Below are 21,787 nucleotides of genomic sequence, written 5' to 3'. Positions count from 1 at the left end.
GTACAGCACTACCTCAGTCAGTAGTTCTTAACAATTCGTAAATGAGAACTAAAGGATGGTTAAGGTTAAGGGTAGTCTGGTAAGGTTTGGTTCAGCAGTTGTCAATTTATAGAAAAATATAGCCAAATTGCTCTCAATTTTCACATTTCTTTTCAACACAGTGATTATGTAAAAGGAAAGTCCAAGATGATGTAAGTAAGTGCAAAGTGCAGAAACCTGGATACAATTCCATAGCCAGAGTCAAAACACAAGCAAATCCATATATCTTAATACAGGCAGACAGCCCAGAGTGAAAAACCTGATGACAGCAGAAACACATCTTGGAGAAAGTAGAACTAGAAAACAGATAACAAACAAGGAGTACAAGAGTCATGGCTTAGAATGGCAGTGTAACTGCATGTGATTTTGGAAGGACAGTCAAAACAAACTAGACACAATTGCTGACACTGACAAAGGAGCAGGAACCAGGCACAACAGATAGAAAACAGAAAGCTAAATGAAGTGTTGTGAGAGGTCAGAGTTCTTACTTAAACAATATGAAGTCTCTTAATATCATGGCATAATAAGAATATTATTAGAAGAATTTTGCAGTGCAGTAGCCTAATATTTGTCACAGGATGATATTAGAGATTACATATCAAATATTCTCAGAATGCTTAAAAAACAAAGATTACAAATTACAGACAGGTGAATGTAATACCCACTGTGCAGTGTCCCTGACTTATCCCGAGGTGATTAAAAAGTGATATGAAAGTACAAAAAATTAACTTTTTAGAACAGGTCTGGATTTAGAGAGCAGTCAGAGCTGAACGAACCGTAGTCATTTGTAAAAAATAAGGACTATATTAAAAAGAACCTCTTTACAGCAATAAATGTTAACGGAGTAGTTTTAATTCTAGTAAATTCAAAGCATGAAATCAAACCCATGTTCAGTCATCGTGTATTAATTAGACTCATGATCCTTTTATAAGCAAGACCTTAAAAGGGCCATATGTAGTTTCAAACGAGGTAAAGAGGCTATGCTCTAAGAGGCTTTGCTATAAGTTTCTGGCAAAGCATCCAATTGGATTTAATAATAAATGATAATTTGTGAACATTGAACTGAAGGATGAAATGAAAGTGACAAACATATCAACAGAGTGAGTGTAAACCTGAGGGTACACTAAGCATTGGCCTGTTTAAACATTTATTGAACAAAAACTCAGAGCTTGGATTCCTAATATTCTCTAAAATACTGCTGCGGAGTTTAGGACCTATACAAGAAAAAAAGCCTTTCCAGCAGGTTGTATGTGATCCTATGGATTAGCAGTAAACCTGCATCAGCTGTTCAAAGTGGTGGGGCGCTGCTATAATGCGTCGAGAGATCAGCAAGATATGCCGTATCAATGTCATTAAGGGCTTTAAATGTCAAAAGCATGACTTTATAGTCAGCATGATTTGGGGTAAGCCCTTTGTAGAAATTCTTGACAAACCACTTCTTATTAATCATAGACTGAACAAATTGACTTGACTAGATTGAGTAAGTCCTCTGGTTATGGTTTTGATCAAAGACTTTTAGAAGGTTCTTTAAAGAAGACAAAATGCATTGGCACATTCTGAAAAGCATTAGGCGGCTGTTTAGATAAAAGGGGGTAGTGCGAATTACTTGAACACAGGCTTTTCATATATTTGGACAGTAGTTTTAAATCATATGCATTGCGGATGATGCAATATAAAGCTACCAGAGACTGCCGGGATAATTACGTTTCTGAGCAGCAGTTAACTGGCCTCTTAGATCACACGAAAGCTTAGCAGAGGGTACAGAACTCTGTAATTATTCAAAGAAGTCGTATTGATCCATCATGAGCTTGCATTTTGATTTTAATAAATGAATTCATTCTAATGTTGAAGACCTTTTAAAGCCAGTTCAATGTGCCATTCTCATTTTATACATTTCCTTCACCAATGTTAGCTTTTTATCATGTCGACCGTCCTGCAGTGTTAAGAGGATATTATTCTCCCTATCCGTCTCCCACAGCGCCCTCACTGCCTCTCTTCTCTCCTTGTCTCTCACTTTCTTTTGTTTCCTGGTCAGGTTCATCTCTTGCGAACTGCTGGAGATGAAGTTACAATCACTGTGAGGTACCTCAGGGAGGCACCAGCCTTTTTAAAGCTCCCATTAGGTGAGTTTGCACTGCGCACCTTCACGAGCATTCACAAGCTCTGCAGGGGGTTACAACAGCTCTAAGCTGCTGTAGAGCTAAGACCTTTAAAGGAAATGTAGTGCTGCAACTGGATTTGGCTGCCACATCAAACTGTGTTCATCTACAGTCTCTATTAATGGGTCTTTTCAGAGCTGTTTAAAATGCCAAAATGAGCAAATGCGAGACTGGTTTTATTGCTTATGCTTTGTAGAAAAAGGCTCCGTTTGTTTAGATTTACTGTTTCAGTTGCTGGTTTTACTAATCACAACTGATTACAATAGTAAATCCAGATCATACAGCACACTAGCAGTGTGGTTATATATTGAATCGTAAACAGTCTGGGATATTTTCTTCTTCAGGCTCTCCAGGACCATCCAGTGATCAGAGTAGCAGAGCATCCTCGCCACTTTTTGACAGTGGTTTACATTTAAATGGGAATTTAAGCAACACGGTAAGTACATCTCTGCGTACAGTATTCTGTCAGTCAGTTCTATACAAACAATCCAATTCAAAAGAGTGGAAAGTTGCTTGAATGACAGGTTGTAAAGATGACATTAAAATAAAATCCACCCTGACCAAGTTGCATATTAACCTTGAATTATCATATCATCTTTAGTCTGAGCTGTTGATAGTGGTGCCAGTGGGAATTAGCTTTTGCTTCATCTCTAACTAAAGTGAACGATGCAGCAGTGCTGTAGTCTATTAGTCTGTCTTGCCCTCATCTGTACAATCTGTACAGGTTCCAAAGCTTTAACTTGCATTCTAATACTGCTCTCAGTGCCACTGTGCTTGCCATTTTGTATATCACTAACTAGCTGAGCCAAGTCTCTGCCATAAATCCGTACGACTGCATGCTATAGCTGCAGTTCATAACCAAATTTATTATTAATATGACACTGAAAGTTCCTGGAGCTAACAAGTAAAACTGATAATTATGCCTTATGTTTGAGATCATTTAAATATTTCCTTCTATTAAATATCATTGTAACTGCACTGCTGCACAGCACCAACCAACATATTACCACCAGAATTACTAAACATATCGTATATTTCATGTACAGTCAGATTAGTCAATAAGAATGATCACCACTGCCATTTTGTCATGTTCTATTTATACCCATGAGACTTTTTTTTAATGACTTCAGTAAATAATAGTGAAAATCATGAGGTGTTATCGGCCAGCATTCCATGCATGAATCTTTTTTTCACAGAGGTGTGAATATGATGGCTTGCTGAGATGTGAAAAGAATGAGCACGTGTACAGTATCTCAGTAGGCTATATTCTACCAGCTCCACAAGGCGCTAGCTGTGGGACCAGACACCTCATCCATCACATATTAGTCCCGTACTAATGTTATGTAAATCTCAGTGCCCTAACCATGTGAGTTCATTTCATCTTTGTTTAGTAAATGGAATTAGACAAGCGCCCTACGTAGTAAGACATAAATAAACAGCAGGCCATAGAGATTGCTGTGCTGGCGTTCCTATAGGGCAGGGCAGGTAGGTGACAGCTTATCAGGCAGCTTATTATCAAACAGAGAGTGTCATGTGAAGGTGAACATGCCATGACTTTCATGACTCAGTGCCTCAAAGCCCCAAGAGATTCATTCACATGAGTAGAAACACATGAATGAACATGTTGAATATGCATTAATCAGCTCGGTTATCAGCTCTGTTCTTTTAGAGGTACTGCATGTGCATCCTTTGAGAGCATGAGGGTGTGTGCTTTAATGAAGCCGTCTGGATGAAATATGCTCGGCATGACAGATGAAGAAGAATGAATGGATGGCAGGCTTGTTTCTTGTTTCTCTTTTCATAGAAGACAAATGCTTAAAAAACCTGCCCAGCTGGGCCACTCCATTATTAAACTGTCACTGTATCCAGGTAGCAAACATAGTGGGTAAAGATTCTTTATCCACATTTCTTCTATTGACGCTGACTCTTTTTCTCTCTCCTGTTTTCTCGAGTTTTGTGTTCAAGGAAAGATTGTATTAAAATATGAGCTGTGGTTGTCTAATTGCTGAGTCAACAAAAGTGTTTTCTAAATGAGGGTTTTTGTTAATCCTGCTTTACTCTTGATGCTTCCTTCCCTGCAGGTGATTAGAATTCGCAGAGCTTGTCATTCCCTGTATGCTCCTCCGACATTGAGTTGATTGACACTGTTTTGCTTTCACAGCACCTGGGGATGAGCACTGATTCATTTACATGCCTTCCAATAATTAGTGTTGCATCTCTCGTTACCTCAGAAATATCTTGTGGTATGGCAGGGAACCTGATATGAAGGACAACAATGTCAGTGGTGCTGGGATTTGGTCCGTGCTAGAGAGCAGGCACTTTGTCACCATAATTCATCTTGACATGGTGACTATATTTTATTCCTTGTCATCTCGGACTTTAGCACAGCGCGACATGAAAGTCAAATCAGGTTTAATTATCCAGCCTTGGTGTGCATCAAGAGTGAATCTCACTCGAGAAAGTGCCTAAGACGTATGCCTAATTGGCTACAGCACCAAACTTTTGATTTGATTACCAGTGTCAGAATTCACTTGGACAGCCCTCATAAATATAATGTGTTGAAATAGCTACAAACATGTTACATGTATATTCAACTGCATATAATCTAATTTCCTTATTAACATGTTTATATTTGGATCTAGTGGAAGTGCAGTCTGTAATGTATAATATGTAATTTCATGGTATGGTTTAATTTAAAGTACACTCATACTGTATGACTCATTAATAATTTGAAATCTAGTGAAAACTAGTAAGATTTATCTACTATGCTGGAGTATTTTCCCCCACAACAGAATGACATCTTGTTCTATCACAGCTTATCACTGTAACCATGCTCTATACATAAGTCAAGAGCAGAACTTGCAATTCATGACAATAGAGTGTAGAGCTGTCTAGCAGATGTTTTTTTTTAACCCTTTAAACTTCCAGAACCGATCAGAACCCCTGACTCACATTCCTCATTATATGCAGTACTGTGCAAAAGAAAAAAACTCACCAAGGTTGTCTGAGACCAGAAGCAAGTGTGACAGCCAACACCTGCAGAAGAACTGTGGCAGGTTCTCCAAGATGCTTGGAAAAAAAACCTAACAGCAAAAACTGTACCACATTGTACCCAAGAGAACTGATGCAGTTGAAAAGGGTGTTTTTTTTTTTGTTTGTTTTTTACAGTTTACCTTACTTCACAGTACATTTTTAAATTTAGAAACTTTTCATTTCCGTAAACATGTTAGCATTACAGAGTTTACTTATTATGTTTACACAGTACTATACCATTCTGCTTTAATTCCACTGTAGTTCTGAATAATTCATAGTAGTTACTAAACAATATGTTACGACATACTAATCCAGTATTTTAAGCATCTAAATTTGTTTTTCTTCCCTTGCAGAATATGCTTTCTGAATGTATGCTTTCTGAAATAAGAGTACTTCAGCCTGAGAACAGCCATTCAATCCTCTTTTCTCCACTGTGATTTAGTGTGGAAGTAGAGAATTGTGCTCTGTGGAAGTAATAATTTGAGGACTAGACAATCTCCGCTTTTGAGTCAAGTTAAAGTGCTGGAGGTCTGCAGAGAACCACAATTTATTGGTGGTCTTAAGGAAAATATTACCGATGTCTAAAACAAACACAGATTTTTTTTTTTCATGGAGGTAAATGAGGTAGGGAGATTTCCATCCAAAGCATGCAAATTAGCACCACACGTATATGCAATGATATGTATATTACAAATTTTTAACTTTTATCATGAAGCTGTTTTATAGCTGAAAGCTATTATAATGGGGAATATGAATAGCCAGCACAGGCTAATTTGTTTCAGTCTTTCTTCTCTTATTTATCCTGAAATGCTTCAGAGGTCTGATGCTATTTGCATATTTGCAGTAAATATATAAAGCATTGCCCTGCTTTTCAAAGTGTCAAAATGTTCTCATTTAGTAAATACTCTAGGATGGTGGTACGAAAAGAAGACGAGGTTTATTATCTAGAGGCGGCATGCAGCTTCAGTGATGCTACTGAAGCGTGCGACCCAGTTGTTGTTTTGCACTGATCAAAGTGCACTGAAGAGGGGCTAAGATGAACTGCCCCTCCTCTCATGTTCATGCTTTTGCCTGTCTTTCCACTTCTTTTTTCTCTCATTTATTCTATCTAGGCACCGTCTTCACCCTCCTCACCCTCGGCTAATGAACCAAAGTATGAGAAGCGCTGGCTGGATGCCGTCTCCCTCCCCCTGTCCATGGCTCGAGTCTCTAAACACAAAGCTGGAAGCGATAAATTGAGGTGTGGTAATCCGTCGTGATGCAATTCTAGATCCAAAGCGTGGCACAACCTGGCCGGTTTGTTGGTTTTGCAAGCATTTTTCATCTAAGTGAGTGAGTGTTAAGTCCAATATCTATGCAGCATCATGCTGTGTCTGAAAAGGTCACTGATGCAGATCACAGATAGAGGGGCACTGAGGTTTATAAGAAGTAGCTCTAACTTTGATAGACTGCTGTTGGATTGTAGGAAAACAACACTATATTTCTACTGAAGTAGAACTCCCAACCAACTTAAGTAGAAAAATAAATATTTAAAATGATTGCATTAAAGTTTTAAGCACATAATGTCACTATATGAAATAGAGTCTCCATTTATAATTAGGACTGATGCCTTTGAGTGTATTTATATTGTTAGCAGGAAGTAATTATATTTAGACTCCACTCACTCCAAAAGTAATCTCTTATCATTATTGCTTTGCTCCAAGCATTTGGTGAATTGGACGCCTACGTTTCTACTGTTTGACACCAAGTTGTTAGCTTGAAATTAAAGTGACGTGTGGGCTTCATAGACATGAATATATACAAGCTTATATTATCATGATAAATTATTTATATATAGATTTACATTAGCGGATAAAGCTCGATACTTTCCATTATTATGTGTTATTATTTCTTATAGGAGGACATTTTTCCCTTCATGAACATTGGATACTAATCAGCAACCCTGTTTTGGAAATCTACTTTTCTACAGAATCCAAATCTAACACACCTGCTCCACATAATCAGGCTACTCAATTACATGGATCAGGTCTGTTGGATTAGGTTGGTGATCACTGCCCCAGGCTATATAATGGATATAATGGGTCTTATTCTGTTTTTTTTTCTATACCCTAGCTAGCTTTGGCTTAAATTCTAATATCCATGCAGATTCTCTCCATTACTATTCGTCAAGGAAGCCACAAATAGATTTATTAGTTTGCTTCAAATTCTCTTCACACTTTCATTTCCAAACAGTGTCATATCCCCAGAAAGAGAGATTCATTGATTTTTATCATTTCAAAACTCCTTTTTGAGGCTCCCTGGAGAGTTTGCATCACCCCCTTTTTTTTAGACCTAAATTCTTATGCCTTCCCACACCCATTCCTATCCTATTTGTTTCCACTCATTCTGTCGTTCATTCCTCTGTTAGAGCCCTTTCACAATGCATGGCAAAGCCCAATAAAAATGCACTTCTCCTGACTAATGGATTTTTTATTGTGTTCTGTCACTCACACAGACAGTTTCTTGGTTTCAGAGGACTTGACTGCAGCCTCCTGCTAGTTCAAGCAGAACATTACATTCTCCAGGCAATTTCTATCAGAACCAGACCAAGCAGAGTATCGTTCTACTGTACGCATGACCTGTATTAATTTAAATTATGGCACTTTTTAGGAGAAAATATGAGTCTAATTTTGTGACACATTATGGCATTTGGCTGTGGGAGTATGTATTATTTAAAAAATGTAGATAAAGTTCAAATAATGTTATTTGTATTTGTATATAACATGGTATTATGTGATGTCACTTCAATTTCATGAACAATGAACAATGAAAATACTTTAATTGTGCAGTACCAAACAACACTTAGATTAAACCATTTAAAACTGTACAGTATAAATGTGAAGCATTAAACTCAGTCGTTCTTCTTAATTCCTTTGATTCCCTGAGGAACAAATACTGAAAATGAATAGCTTGTTTGTGTTGTTCATCCAAAACTTTATCTAAATTGCTCAGTGTTCTAAACTAAAAGAACAATATGCAAATCATTCTCATAGCAGGCAGCTCTAATGATGTGCATTTCCTCTCATTTCTGAATGACCATGAGCTGCATTCCTGTTATTTTTGGATATAGACATTAGTATGTTGTAATAATGAGCACTGAATGTTGACAGCAACTTTTATTGTCAAGGTTTACTATAGAGTATAGATTACACAGTCATTGCACTGTAACATTTCTAATTCCTGGTGATTATCTTGTGCCACACTACGGTCTCTATTAGATAATATATTACACCAGGGCTTTGGAGAATGCTACCATATACTTGTATGACTTGGACTGACAATAAAGTTCTCTAATCTACTTATTACTCTATTAGCTATTCCCATAAATTCAAATACATATTGACAATTTTTATTTTGTCTTTCTAACACTTCATTACATGAATACTAGTCTGACTAATGCCAGAACTTTGGAGGCCAGTTCAAAGGTGAGAAGTCTTTGAAATTGAGACAGCATTAGTGATTTTGAGCTGCTAAGCAACAGGGTGTACTCATTGTTGCGCAAAACCAGTGTTGATACTGCAATGGATAATCATTTCTGTTATTAATTTTTTTTATAAATTTACAGATTATTTCTCTGTGACTTTCAGTATACAGCTTTGTTGTACCATGTTTTGTGGGGGATTGTGTAACACATTAATCCATGTAAAAATGGGCCATAACAGTAAAATGTGTGGAAAAATCCATACATTAAGATGAACTGCAACTGATAGTTATTTCCTTAGTAACTGTTTTATACTGATCAGTTTAACTGTGGTGTACTGTACATTCATACACTCATTTACACCTAGGGGCAATTTTGAGTCACCAGTACTGGCATGGGGAGGTGAGAGGAAACCAGAGAACCCTGAGAAATATTAGATAATTGTATATAATTTCTATTTAACAAACCTACATTCCTACAAATGCTGTTTAGAGTAGAATCCAGCTAAGCAAGCAGGAAGCGCCCTTTTGGTCATTATTTCTGAATCTTCTGAATTTTGTTGGCGATCTTTAGGTTATATTATTAAAAATACATTTCCTACTTTTGAGAGTTCATTCTCTCATCTCTTGAAGACCCTGATAAACACAATTGCTCAACCATCATACAAATGCGTTTTGAAACTAAACTCACAGTCACTTTACTTTCTGTTGAACACAACTGACAGCTGTCATTAAGTAGTCGGTCCACCAAATCAAAAAGTAATTCATCTACACCAGGTCGCAAACACATATATAAATGAAATGTCAAAGCCATCACATTAGATGCAATTGATGACAAGGCTACCATGTATTTTTTTTTTATTTTTTATGAACAGTTCAATAAAACTTCAGTACAAGAATTATACAAAAATAGAAAGAAACTGCTATATCTGAACGCATTTCATTCATAACGACTATTTGCTCAAAAAATGTAAGACTGTAAATAAACATGACCCTTCTATACCTCTGAGAGCATTTAATTCTTAAGAAATGATCTGCATTCTACTAATTACTATAACTATTTATTTATACACATGGCATAACATTTTATGTAGTTGTCTTAATTGCCTTAAGAAATTTCATTTCTGTGGCATCTGTGCTCATCTTACATGACACATTATCATCTGCCTATTTATGGCTGTAACTCAATTTGCTACAAAGACCTGCTCAGCTGAGGCCCGTGGAATTTTCTGTGCTTTATATTAGCAAATATATTCAGTTCCACTCTATTCAACCCCCCCCCCCCCCCCCCCCCCCCTCTTTCTCTTTTCCATCCAGGTCAAACAGTTTCGAAGTATTTGCATTAGATGGAGCATGTACCAATGTTCTACAGTTTTGCACTGCAGCAGAAAGTACAGATTGGCTTCAAGCAATATCAACCAATATTAATGATCTGACCCAGGAGTGTGTGAGTATTGTGTAGCATGCAGAACACTGATGAGTATGCTTATTGGATAGCAAAAGCCCCTGAAAATATTACTATTAGAAACTGGAAGCTCAGATAGATGCATATAACACACACACACAAGACAATTACAGCTAATTCTTTTTTTTCCCCCACCCACTAACATGGGATAGAGGCTGGTGATGAGATAAATTGTTGATCATAGCAGACAGAACAGGTAAAAGCAGCCCATTATTCTGTTTGTACTGAACCTTAGACACAGGAAGTGAGCTATACCATTGAAAGGGTAAAATTTCAACAACACGGTCAGTTATATGTGGTACCCTTTTAGTGTAACTAGACAGTAGAAATGCTCACATTCCCACAAATAATACACAGCTCCATTGCATATAAACTTTATTTTCTGCCCTGTTTTTCATAATCTTGTGTGCTTGTGCCGAATTCCCCTGTTGCAGTGTTCAAAACCAAGAACTAAAATCCTACAAGAATGTTTCCTAATGATCTCATTTCCTGTGTAGCGTGTTAATTAGAGCACTGATGATCTAGTGGGCCTTTTCTATAGCCGAGCTCAAACATGTTCTGATTTACTGCCACACAGCTGCCTGGCTTACATGCAATTACTGCCCTTACGTCAGCTAATTATGGATCCAGACACTGATTGCTAAATGTTCAATTAAATGATGATTGTATGTGTGAGTGGGAAACGGAACTCTGACTTTTATTGTGGTGACCTATAACCCATAAATAGATTGTATGAATCTTGGCTTGTCACTTGTGGCTTTGTGGAAAGAGGTTAGAAAGAGGTTACTAACAGGTCCTGCCCAGCAGTTCAATGTTGCTGAGGTTATTGCATGAGAAATTAGCTTTGTCTTTGTTTGTGAGCTTTTGACAATTATTTTTGAACACAGTTACTCATTAACAAAGGATGGAATGGGGTGAAGCGGACAGATTTTAGAGTTGCAAAAGTTTTCAGTTGAATAGTGTACAAGATTGTATGAAACTAGAACAATTATGCGCTTTGTCCATTTTTATTTTTGTATAAGCTAACTCCCTGCCAAAATTATTTGATTGCAGTATATGCTATTTTCTACAAAACAGATAGCTTAAAGCTGACCTTTTCTGTAATAGATCATCTGAACAATTGTGCACCAAATGTATTGCATATCACAAGCCTATTTACTAAGGAATAATCTACAGTAAGCGATTTGATGCAGCAAGATGCAAAATAGTGTTCTGGAAACCACTTCAAAGATTATTTTCTGAAAAAGGCATGCACCAAAGTGTTTTATTCCACTTGCACCAATGCAGTTTGCTAATGATTACAATTTTGACTTCATTAAGGAATGATATGTCATGGTTTCTGTTCAATTTTAGATACATTTATTGTTGTGGAATCTCTGTGAGACACTTTAGTTCCTGTTATTACTTATGTTATAGTTGTTCCCTCATCAGCCTCCATTTATTATTAGCCTTAGATCATATGGGGCATCTACCTACAAGTCTCTGTGAATAATCTGTTACTTTTTAGCTCATAATATATTAGAACATTAATATAGACCTGTGATGTTAATTACAGCTGGCATTATTGTCCGATCTCCTGCTGTAGAAAATCACAGACTCAAAGAATCATCATCACCTTCTGACCTATCAGATTTGAGAATTCAACACTGCTGTGGTATAAAGAGAGAATCTGAAAGTGGTATAAAGATTGGAGGAATATGGAGAAGGTTCATTTGCTGTCTTCTCTGAGAAAACTCTTTCTTTGACTGCACTTCAATTCAAAGAATCTAGATTAAGGGCTGATTTCCCTGATACGGGATGACTTGAATAACTGTGTACATATCTCTATGCATCAAATGATAAAATCATATGACAAAAAAAAATCGGGCCAAACTTGTGAATAAAATAACAACATTTTCTTTTGCTAATGGTATCATTTAACTCATTAAACTTTAAGGATTCATTGTAACTGCATCATCCTTCCTGTTATTTTTATTGTAGTTAATGAATATTTCATGGTAGTTATTGATTTGTATGTATTAAGTTGAATAACTGTGTAATGAGATCAGAGTTTAAGCTTAGATTCATAATTATAGCTTCATAATAATGAGATGAACTGTAAAAATGTTTCCCTTTTTTTCCAGATAAAAAGTGCAAACAAATACTATCCTCCTGATGAGCAGGTATGCCTTTATTACAGTGTGTTCCTACTTATTCTCTACAAATTCATAGTGTTCTACATGTGGGTCAAAGACAAGAAAAGTGTTCACTTTGCACTATATCACCCCTAGCATTCATAAAAATGCTTTCAAGCATTAAAACCTATGATGTAAGAGCAGTAATGTGCACCATTATTCTGATTAACAATTTTCCTCTTTAGAATTGTCTCTCCTAATCTGTAATTTGTTCTTGTGAGCAACTTTGAGAGAACAGGGAAGAAAGAGTGGGATAATATAATATACCTGTGTATGATTTTTGTGTGTGTAAAATATGATTCATAGAATTGCAAAAAATGAAATCATTCTGACCTATATCATCAAGGGTGAAAAAGGCTGATCTACTTTGTCTCTTCTATTCTGTATTCAGTTATTATGTGACTTTCAGTAGTATTGTTACAATTACATAGGCATCTATGAATATAATATTATTTGCAGTTGGTTATAAAAAAAAAACCCAAAGCTTTTATATACACTAGAAGTCAATGGAAGGTGGTGGAATGTGTGTACAGTGCTCGATGTGTGAAACTCTCTGCAGATTGTGGGAAATCGATTTTCAGCCCGCCAATGTTTCTCTGTGCAGATCATTCATATGGGTTGGGTGTGTGAGCACCTTCACAGGAGCAATGCCAACCAGGTTCAAAGCTACAAGTTCTTGGCATTGAAAGGCTCCTCTCTCTACATTCTCAGGGGCCCTCCTGTAAGTCCATAACTCTGTGAAGTAAAAGCCCAAACACTTTCTGCACCAATTATAAATCATAAAGAGTACAACCCCACCCAAGGACACTTTTAAGCCAAGGGGATAGGGCAGTCAATCTTGTGTTTGGCTGTGTTCCTTCCATAAACATATTTTAGGCAGCTCTGGTTCTTTGCGGATGTCAGCGCATCCTTCATAGTCATATATAATGAGTCCATTAGTTTTAATGGATTGTATAGAAGAAAAGCTATTACCAGCACTCATAATAGGACATAAGTTATTTGTGACAAATGTTTTATCATTTCATTTCTTCCACTGAAATGCAGCCTAGCATTGCTTTTGTATTCATTTGAGTTCTAAAACTCTTCTACTTCAGTAATACAGTGACAAAACTTTGGCTTAGTAAATAATTATGTTTTAGATTTATTACAAGCCCAATTCCAAAAAAAGTTGGGACACTGTGTAAAATGTAAATAAATCTAAATAAAAACAGAATGCAATGATTTGCAAATCACATAATCCCATATGTTATTCACAATAGAACATAGAAAACATATCAAATGTTTAAACTGAGTAAATATACCATTTTAAGGGGGAAAAAAAGGTCATTTTCAATTTGATGGCCGTAACACATCTCAGAAACGTTGGGACGGGGGCAACAAAAGGCTGGAAAAGTAAGTGCTTCTAAAAAGAAACAGCTGGAGGAAAATTTTGCAACTAATTAGGTTAATTGACAACAGGTCAGTAACATGGCTGGGTATAAAAAGAGTATCTTAGAGAGGCAGAGTCTCCCAGAAGTAAAGATGGGATGGAATCTGGATGGAAGCATATGTTGCTCTCAGACCTGTGCATACCTTTCAGCATTGATGGTGCCTTTCCAGATGTGAAAGCCGCCCATTCCATAGGCACTAATGCATCCCATACCATCAGAGATGCAGGCTTTTGAACTGAGTGCTGATAAAAAGCCAAATGGTCCCTCTCCTCTTAGTCCTCTTTAGTTTAGGGGACGTGGTGTCCATGGTTTCCAAAAAGAATTAAAAATTTCGATTCGTCTGACCACAGAACAGTTTTCCACGTTGCCTCAGTCCATTTTAAATGAGCTTTGGCAAAGAGAAGACAGTGACGTTTCTGGATCATGTTCACATATGGTTTCTTCTTTGCATGATAGAGCTTTAACCAGCATTTGTGGATGGCATGGAGAACTGTGTTCACAGACAATGAGTTCTGGAGGTGTTTCTGAGCCCATGAAGTGATTTCCATTACAGAATCATGCTTGTTTTTAATGCAGTGCCGCCTGAGGGCCCGAAGATCACTGGCATGTAATATTGATTTTCACCCTTGTCCCTTGAGCACAGAGATTTCTCCAGATTCTTGGAATCTCTTGATGATGTTATGTACTCTAGATGATGAGCTTTTTTACATTGAGGAACATTATTCTGAAATTGTTTTTTTGCAGATTGAATCTCTGCCCATCTTTACTTTTGAAAGACTGTTTGCCAATTAATCTCCAGCTGTTTCTTTTTAGTAACACTTTTTTTCCAGCCTTTTGTCGCCCCTGTGCCACCTTTTTCGAGATGTGTTGGGGCCATGAAATTCAAAATTGCCTTATTTTTTCCTTAAAATGGTACATTTACTCAGTTTAAACATTTGATATGTTTTCTATGTTCTGTTGTGAATAACATATGGGTTTATGAGATTTGCAAATCATTGCATTGTTTTTATTTACATTTATTTATATTTTACACACACTTTTTTGGAGATGGGGTTGTATTGTCAGTGGCATAGATGATAAACATCTGGATTATGAAAAACAATTAATTTATTAAGTTCAATGATAAATCAGTATATCTGTCTCAGCTCAGCTTATGGTACACACTCAGAATAAATTGTTATATAAATGTTTCAGCTCTTTGGGTCACGCAGAAGGATATTGAACAGATATGCAAATTTGCAGATAAAATTTGCTGAGCTACAGTTTCACACAATATCAAAAATCTTCTAAAAACTGAAACTGCTAAGCACCACAGTGCAGAGTTTTCTTTCACTGTACTATGAATGTTGTATAAGAACACTCAGTGCAATGTTGCTCCCCCCCCCCCCAGGCTGGTGCATCAGAATGGGCTCAAGCTGAGGCCACATTTAACCTCTGTGAGGTTCTCTTTAAGGTTCATAAGGTAAAGTTCTATGCTTATTATTAGCTTTTTATGCCAGCAGCAGTATGTGCTAATAGCTGTTCTGCTCGTGTGCAACAGGGTCACCATAAATGATCATGTAGTGTATAATGAGTTGGCCATGTTTCTCTGTATAGCTGTGGATAGCTGAGGACTGTTGGATTCAACCGAAGCTGTGCGTGGGCCTGCAGCAGGACTGTGAGCTGCGGGACAGTGAAGGGTTCAGCTTTAGTGTGCTGGTGGGTCATGGGCAGAGCTACTGCTTCAGTGTGGAGCTGGGTACAGAGCTGGCACTCTGGGAAAAAGCCTTCCAGAAAGCTGTGTTCATGGAGGTGCAGAGAACAGGGGTGAGTGCAATGGATTCTGTGGTAAGAAATCTCAAGCTGGTGTTTCATGATATGTATTATATATAGATGCTTTAGGACTTTATAAAGATTAGAATATCTGAAACAAACAAAGTTGGCATTATTAAATAGACCTATATATATTTATTTTAAACCACAGTTAGGTGTGCATTACATGATTTTAATGCATGACAAGATGAGGAAAAGAACTTCTGCGGAGAGTATTAAAATACATGTACTGCACACCTAGCTGTGGATTATCCTGCTTATACCATGGTCACTTGCCAGCATTGACTAGTTAAAGCTCTCATATATGTATTGCTAAAAAGTGTTAATTTCATCTATGTATGGAGGCTTTTGTGACTCCCTGCAGAATTTATTATGATTAATTACTACAAAATATGTTTCCATATAAATATACTGTATATGGTCATTAAATACATTCATTCTCAATTTCTTGATATCAAATCACTTTACCATTATATTTTAATCTAAGAACCATTTTATCAAGTAACACAATATAATACCTACTTCGGTTGTAATTTATCCAAATTGCTAAATTTTATAGATTTGCATGAAGAAAGAAAACTAAACTTTTGCAGTAGTACATGTGTTTATTATTTTGTAACCTGTTTGTGTGTGTTGGTAATAATTTATATATTGATGTTATTATCTGTGATGTCTTCTCTTTACAATGAAAGGCAGACAGAAATCTAATTTACTTGGATGTTGATAAATGTCTGTTTATGTTGATGTAAATGTCTGTCAGAATTGTTACAGATATAATTATAGTATGACTTAGTAATTCACTGATGAACCTAGCCAATAATTACATCTTAAGGATTTTTCCTTCTAATTTATATGGTATATCATACTATTTTAGGTACAGTGACCTCTTAACATGAAAACATGTGTATTACCAGTCCACAACACAGTCATTCTGAATAAATAATACAGTTTTTCATGTACAAGTGAACCATTGCTTTTAATTATCCTGGCAGTCCAGAACAGAAATGTGAAACTGGAGGCAAGCCTACTTCCCCCCTGTGATTTGTTCCTTTTTGAACATTATTATTGCTTTAATTAAATTTCACTAAAGAAACTGTTTTGTAAGACTTACCCTCACTGAGCCGTTAAATTGCCTCTGCTGCACAAAGCAGTGGCTGGCGGCATCATTGGTTTAGTGACAAACTCCAGTAGGATAACTTTTGTAAAGTGTGAGCTGCCTTAAGTTCAGGAGGTGAAGGATGTAATCCTTAATCAGTCATTAAGAACGTTGCTCTTTAGGGCCAGGGAAGGTCCAACACATAACTTTCTTCAGCTCTAAAGCATAGAATGCATGTATAAATGAAATGATTATGGTAAACATTCCACACTTGGCATTTCTTTCACATCATATCATTCTACAAGAAGTGAATAACTGGGTATACAGAACTACAAGGTTGGACTAAATAAAAGCTAGTCTTTTACTGAGAGCTTAAATGGACAATAATGAATGGTCTTTTCTTTTCCCAGGCTTTAGCTGATAGCCACTTAAGCTGTCTAGCAAACCAGCACATAGTGCTTAGAAAATATTAACATCTTAATGTGTAATGAGAACATAAATCGAAAATTATTTCAAACTAGTCAACCAAGCTGCATACTATCATGGTTTGTTTTCATCCGAATTCATCCAGGCATGCTTATTAAAGAACATCTTCAGATGTCAGGTCAAGGATTTAAAAAATGGCCAGCAGTGCTTGATATAATATTCCTTATTCTCAGAATAGAAATAGAGGTTGAGAAAAGGCAGCTCAAAGCCTGAGGGCTGTGATGCTCGGTACCCTTAACTAGAGACATTTATAAATAATACAAAGGAAAGAAGCTGTCAGAAAAGATTAAAATCCATATAATACAGCAGAAACACAAATACAGCATGTGTAAACCCTTCCGTATTCCTCACTGTGGTTCTGCACCGAGGTTCTTTACAAACCCCAAGAGATTGTCTGCATCCTTCTCTGTAAAATGGTGTTTTTTTCCCCCCAGCTTGGTAGGTCTGTAAGACGGCAGTACTAGAGGTTTGTGAAAGAGCATGACAGATATAATAATCATATTATGTTCTGTGGGCTTTTCAAGTGGCGAAGTCATGGGGAGTTCAGGAGCATGATTCCTCCAAGTTCTTTTTCTTTCCCCTTTAACTATGTGAATAGCTCCCAAGCCAAGCTCCTAAGTGAAGCAGTTGAAAAGTTCACATTAGATTTAAAAGTAGAACGAGGAAGAAGCTCCTCTTTCAGAATGTATTAATTGAGATTAAAGACTTGGTGCCCTTAATCCAACCAGTAAAATCCCTGTTATCAGTATGCAAAACTGGAGTCTTCAGTGGTTCAGCTGCATGTAGTGTCCTTATTTGGATATAAATATAGTTAAGGACTCCATTAAACAACGTGTGAGGCTGGTTTGTAAACCTACCACTTTCATCGTGTCAGAAACATGTTTATTGGGTGTAATTAATTAGGATTTTAATGCTTGATTTCATGGCTGACTTAAAGACCAAAGTTAAACTCCATGTGGCTTGGTTTCTTCCAGTCATCAGAGCTACTTGAGTTGTTGATGAGTTTATTCTGCATGTGTGAGCATGCCCAGTGTGAGGATTATCCCTAGGCATTTTGCAGAGAAGGCTTGCATGTGGCTTTGTCAGTGCTTTACACAAAATGGAAACAGCCGAAGGAGGAAAAAAGCACCCAGCCTTATTGTTGTAAACTTGAGTCATTGTTCTATGTGGGGCTAGTGAATGTGATGGAGAATTTCAATTAGTGGGTTATCCTCTGTTCTCCAGCCAATTAGTCAAACCTCCTGTGGTCTGTAATAAGTGCTCAGCAGTTAAAGCTTAGGCTGCAATTCAAAAAGGTACAGTGTAAAATAAACATGACCAGCAAGAAGATAAAATACCTTTTTTTTTTTTTTGTCCAGTTCATTTAAACATGACTCGCTTGATGATTTTAAGGTCAGCTCATTGTGCAAAAGGTGCACAGCGGTATTGTTGTTGTCACCAGCTGAAGTGAGATGAAGTTCTGGTACTCTGTGGTTAGTGCAGCAATAAACATGCGTGGATTTCAGCATTAAGAAGACAGATCAGATTTAAGCTTCAGTCAAGCTGATGGGTAAATCCTAAAGCACTCTTCACTATGTGTTTATTGAATTCCCAGAGGAAACTCTCCAATTAGCTCTGTATAGTCTATACTTTGCATGTCACAGACAGTGCTCACACAAGGCGACATCAGGCTTTTCCCGTCAGATGAATGTCTCTTGCCTCGTAAGTCATGGCAGTGTGTCTGGGAATGAAGCACGTGTCACATTTTGCTGACAGGCACTGTGATCAAGGCCATTAGCAGTCCACCCTTGTGCAAAAGGAAACGTGGAAATAAAGTGCAGCAAAATCTGGCATGCATTTTAAGATACCAGATTTAAGGATGCCAACATGGATTCTAAGGATGCTGTACTGTTATAAATGTAGAAATAGTTCTGAAATTCTGGATGATTGCTTTCCATTTGCAAGGGAATAAAACCATTGTAGTGGCGATTGTCAAATATACAGCAGCAGAGAGCTACAAAGAGCTGAAGAAAAGGTTTCTTTTCTGGACAAATGCTTTCAGAGAACTGCAGCTTTTCTAGAATTTATAAACCTATAGGCTGTGTGACATATGCTTTATGGCTATAAAATGAATAGTAACAGGGGCCCAGGAGAATGTGTGATAAAGCCAGCATGAATGGACATATTTTCCATATTAGTCAATGATATGAAGCAACACCAAGAAGTAATGGCTTGTAAATTTTAATGGCTTCACTTTAAATCCAACAGATTTGTTTTTGTTACAGGATGACCAGATCACTGAGTGACCATAAAATCTCCCCAGCTGATGTCTAATTGATTTAACCTGGCCACTAACTCCATAGTCACAAATTTCGTGCATACAAATGTTGCCTCTCAGTGGAGGATGTGATGGTCATTTAGAAACCGAAGTCAGCAGTAACCCAGTAGCATCACAGCTACAGTACAGCAATATTATATATGGTGAATAGTAATTATTAAGGCTAAACACAAATGCCCATTTCTCTGACTACAGTAATTATGGAGTGAGATGTTATTAGTCAACAAAAGAAAAAGAAACATGGTTATCAGGGTTTTCACAGCTATCTTTAGTCCGTTTCTTTTTATTCCCATTAGCACATTGCTCATGGTTTTGCTAGAAAGCAAGAGAAATGGCTCGAATAAGATAACGCCCTCTGGCAGCGTGTCCTCTAAGACAGATTATAACTAAATTGTTCAGTAAGAACAATAACTAAATTGTTCTCTATTGACTTCATAATATATTCATTAGATTTCAAACCGTTGATTTTTCTCATTCTCCTCTCTGCTAAAAAGACAAGTGCTGGGCAGCTGTTGCCATAGAGACTGAAGTCTACCTGTCCTTTTCCTGGGGAAAGTGACAAATATTCACCTATTTACATCAGCATGAATGAAATAGTTCGATAATATGGCCAGGCAGTACTGACCTAGTGCACTGAAGTGCCTGTTTGATATGTTGTGTTTCTAATTTTAATTTCTCATGCTTCACATTAACTGCTAACTTTTTTTCCTTACTTCATAGTCAAAAACCTACATGTGCAGTAGCCAAGGGAAAATACTGTGCTTTACAGTCGACTTTGAATCCGGCTTCTCCTGCTCTGAGAGCATTTCAAAGGTAATAAGGACTAAAAATATGTTGGTCTTGACTCCATCTTTACTCTTGGTGACACAGGCCTGTGTGCCACTGGAGGGTTTAACATGTGCTAATTTTGGGCCAAAAGGAAGGACAGTTCAGAGCCTTCAAAACTTTCATATTCATCAGCTTGTGCTGTGAGTAATGTCTAATTAAAGTACATTTCCAGGCAACTTTCCCCTTATTATCAAAACATGGCTAGATGAAATGACTCATTATTAGATCTGGATTATTATAAGCTTGACTTATAGACCAGTCTGAATATTATTGGCCTATACAAGGCTGACAGGCTGTTCTAAATCTGGCCTGCATTGTTAAAGGTTTGAAACTAATTTGCATAGGAGTGAGTGTGTGTTAGCTGATTGGTTTTGCTCTATAAGGCGGCCACAATAACTGGCGCTGACGAATATGCAAACGAGGCCCGATCAGGCTTTTCAGCAGCTCTTAATGAGCTGCTTTCACTACAGACTCCAGCTGTCCATCTTTGTTTAGGACTTAGAAGAGCTCTATGCTCATGGGCTGGTACATCAGTCCATTTGTAAAGTCCTTCTATATGAGCTAGGCAATTAATACAATCCATTTTGAATAATAAAACAAGGATGTGGAGTGAAAAATGGCCACGAATACAGTAAGCGTGCAGTACCAGCTGATGCAATCATAACTACATATTTATTTAGCATATGACATTGTCATATTACTCTCTGAAGAGTAAACATCACTTTTATCCTTTTCAGCTGTTCTTCTGTTCTTTATTAATGGCTTCCACTCTTGGCTTAGAACTGAATATACAATCCCACACAGTCGGAGATAGATTTGTTGAGGACCGGGGGTACGGAAGCCTTTCTGACATTAGCAGTCTCAGAAATACAACGGCAATTTAATATCCTGCACACAAATTCCAAGCCATTTGTCAACTTTAACTTAGCTTTAGTGTTTCGACCTGTCTGCTTTATTTGATTTATTCTGGTCTTGTCATCCACAGAAAGTCATTTGGAGATATAAATTTTCCCAACTGAAGGGTTCCTCAGATGATGGAAAGACAAGAGTAAAACTTTTATTTAAAAATTCAGAAAACCAACAGATAGAAATGAAGGTAAGTTGTGTATATTCAGTACATTAATGCAATCCATGCCATCAGACTTGTAGAATCTCAAATGACTTTTAAAACATGTGCAAAATGTCTGGTTAAGAATGAAGTATGATTACTCATTCTTTAGCAGATGAGAATTAGATGGCTTGGTAAACACTTGTTTCCCATCTCGCATTTTTTCATGGTTCACTCTTGCTAGTAATTGGAGAACAGTAAATGTTGGGCATGTGGACTTTTTTACTGGATTTTTTTATGCATTAGACACTAAACATCTAGACAATTAAATTGCTTATCGTGATTTTTTTAATGGTAAACTGCAAGCAGGGAAAAATCAATATTGCACAAGCTTAGCATGTGCAGTTTGTGGCAGACGTTACAGCTGTGCAACACTAAACC

General features: G+C 37.1%; 1 protein-coding gene across 2 annotated transcripts in view; it reads left to right on the top strand.

Moving 5' to 3' along the window:
* The window catches only part of sntg2 (syntrophin, gamma 2), a 45,962-nt gene that overhangs the window by 22,266 nt on the left and 1,909 nt on the right, over window positions 1-21,787 (top strand). For both annotated transcript variants that reach the window (XM_017477175.3, XM_017477176.3), the window contains exons 7-16: window positions 2,075-2,162; window positions 2,543-2,634; window positions 6,344-6,471; window positions 10,008-10,137; window positions 12,279-12,317; window positions 12,934-13,050; window positions 15,150-15,221; window positions 15,356-15,565; window positions 20,191-20,283; window positions 21,284-21,394. In XM_017477175.3, coding sequence (XP_017332664.1) covers window positions 2,075-2,162; window positions 2,543-2,634; window positions 6,344-6,471; window positions 10,008-10,137; window positions 12,279-12,317; window positions 12,934-13,050; window positions 15,150-15,221; window positions 15,356-15,565; window positions 20,191-20,283; window positions 21,284-21,394 — 1,080 coding nt within the window. The remainder of the gene's footprint in view (window positions 1-2,074; window positions 2,163-2,542; window positions 2,635-6,343; window positions 6,472-10,007; window positions 10,138-12,278; window positions 12,318-12,933; window positions 13,051-15,149; window positions 15,222-15,355; window positions 15,566-20,190; window positions 20,284-21,283; window positions 21,395-21,787) is intronic.

The sequence above is a fragment of the Ictalurus punctatus genome, chromosome 9 (genome assembly GCF_001660625.3).
Source record: "Ictalurus punctatus breed USDA103 chromosome 9, Coco_2.0, whole genome shotgun sequence".
Lineage (NCBI taxonomy): Eukaryota > Metazoa > Chordata > Actinopteri > Siluriformes > Ictaluridae > Ictalurus > Ictalurus punctatus.
Note: the sequence above shows the minus strand (reverse complement) of the source record. Positions and strands in the feature narration are given on the sequence as shown.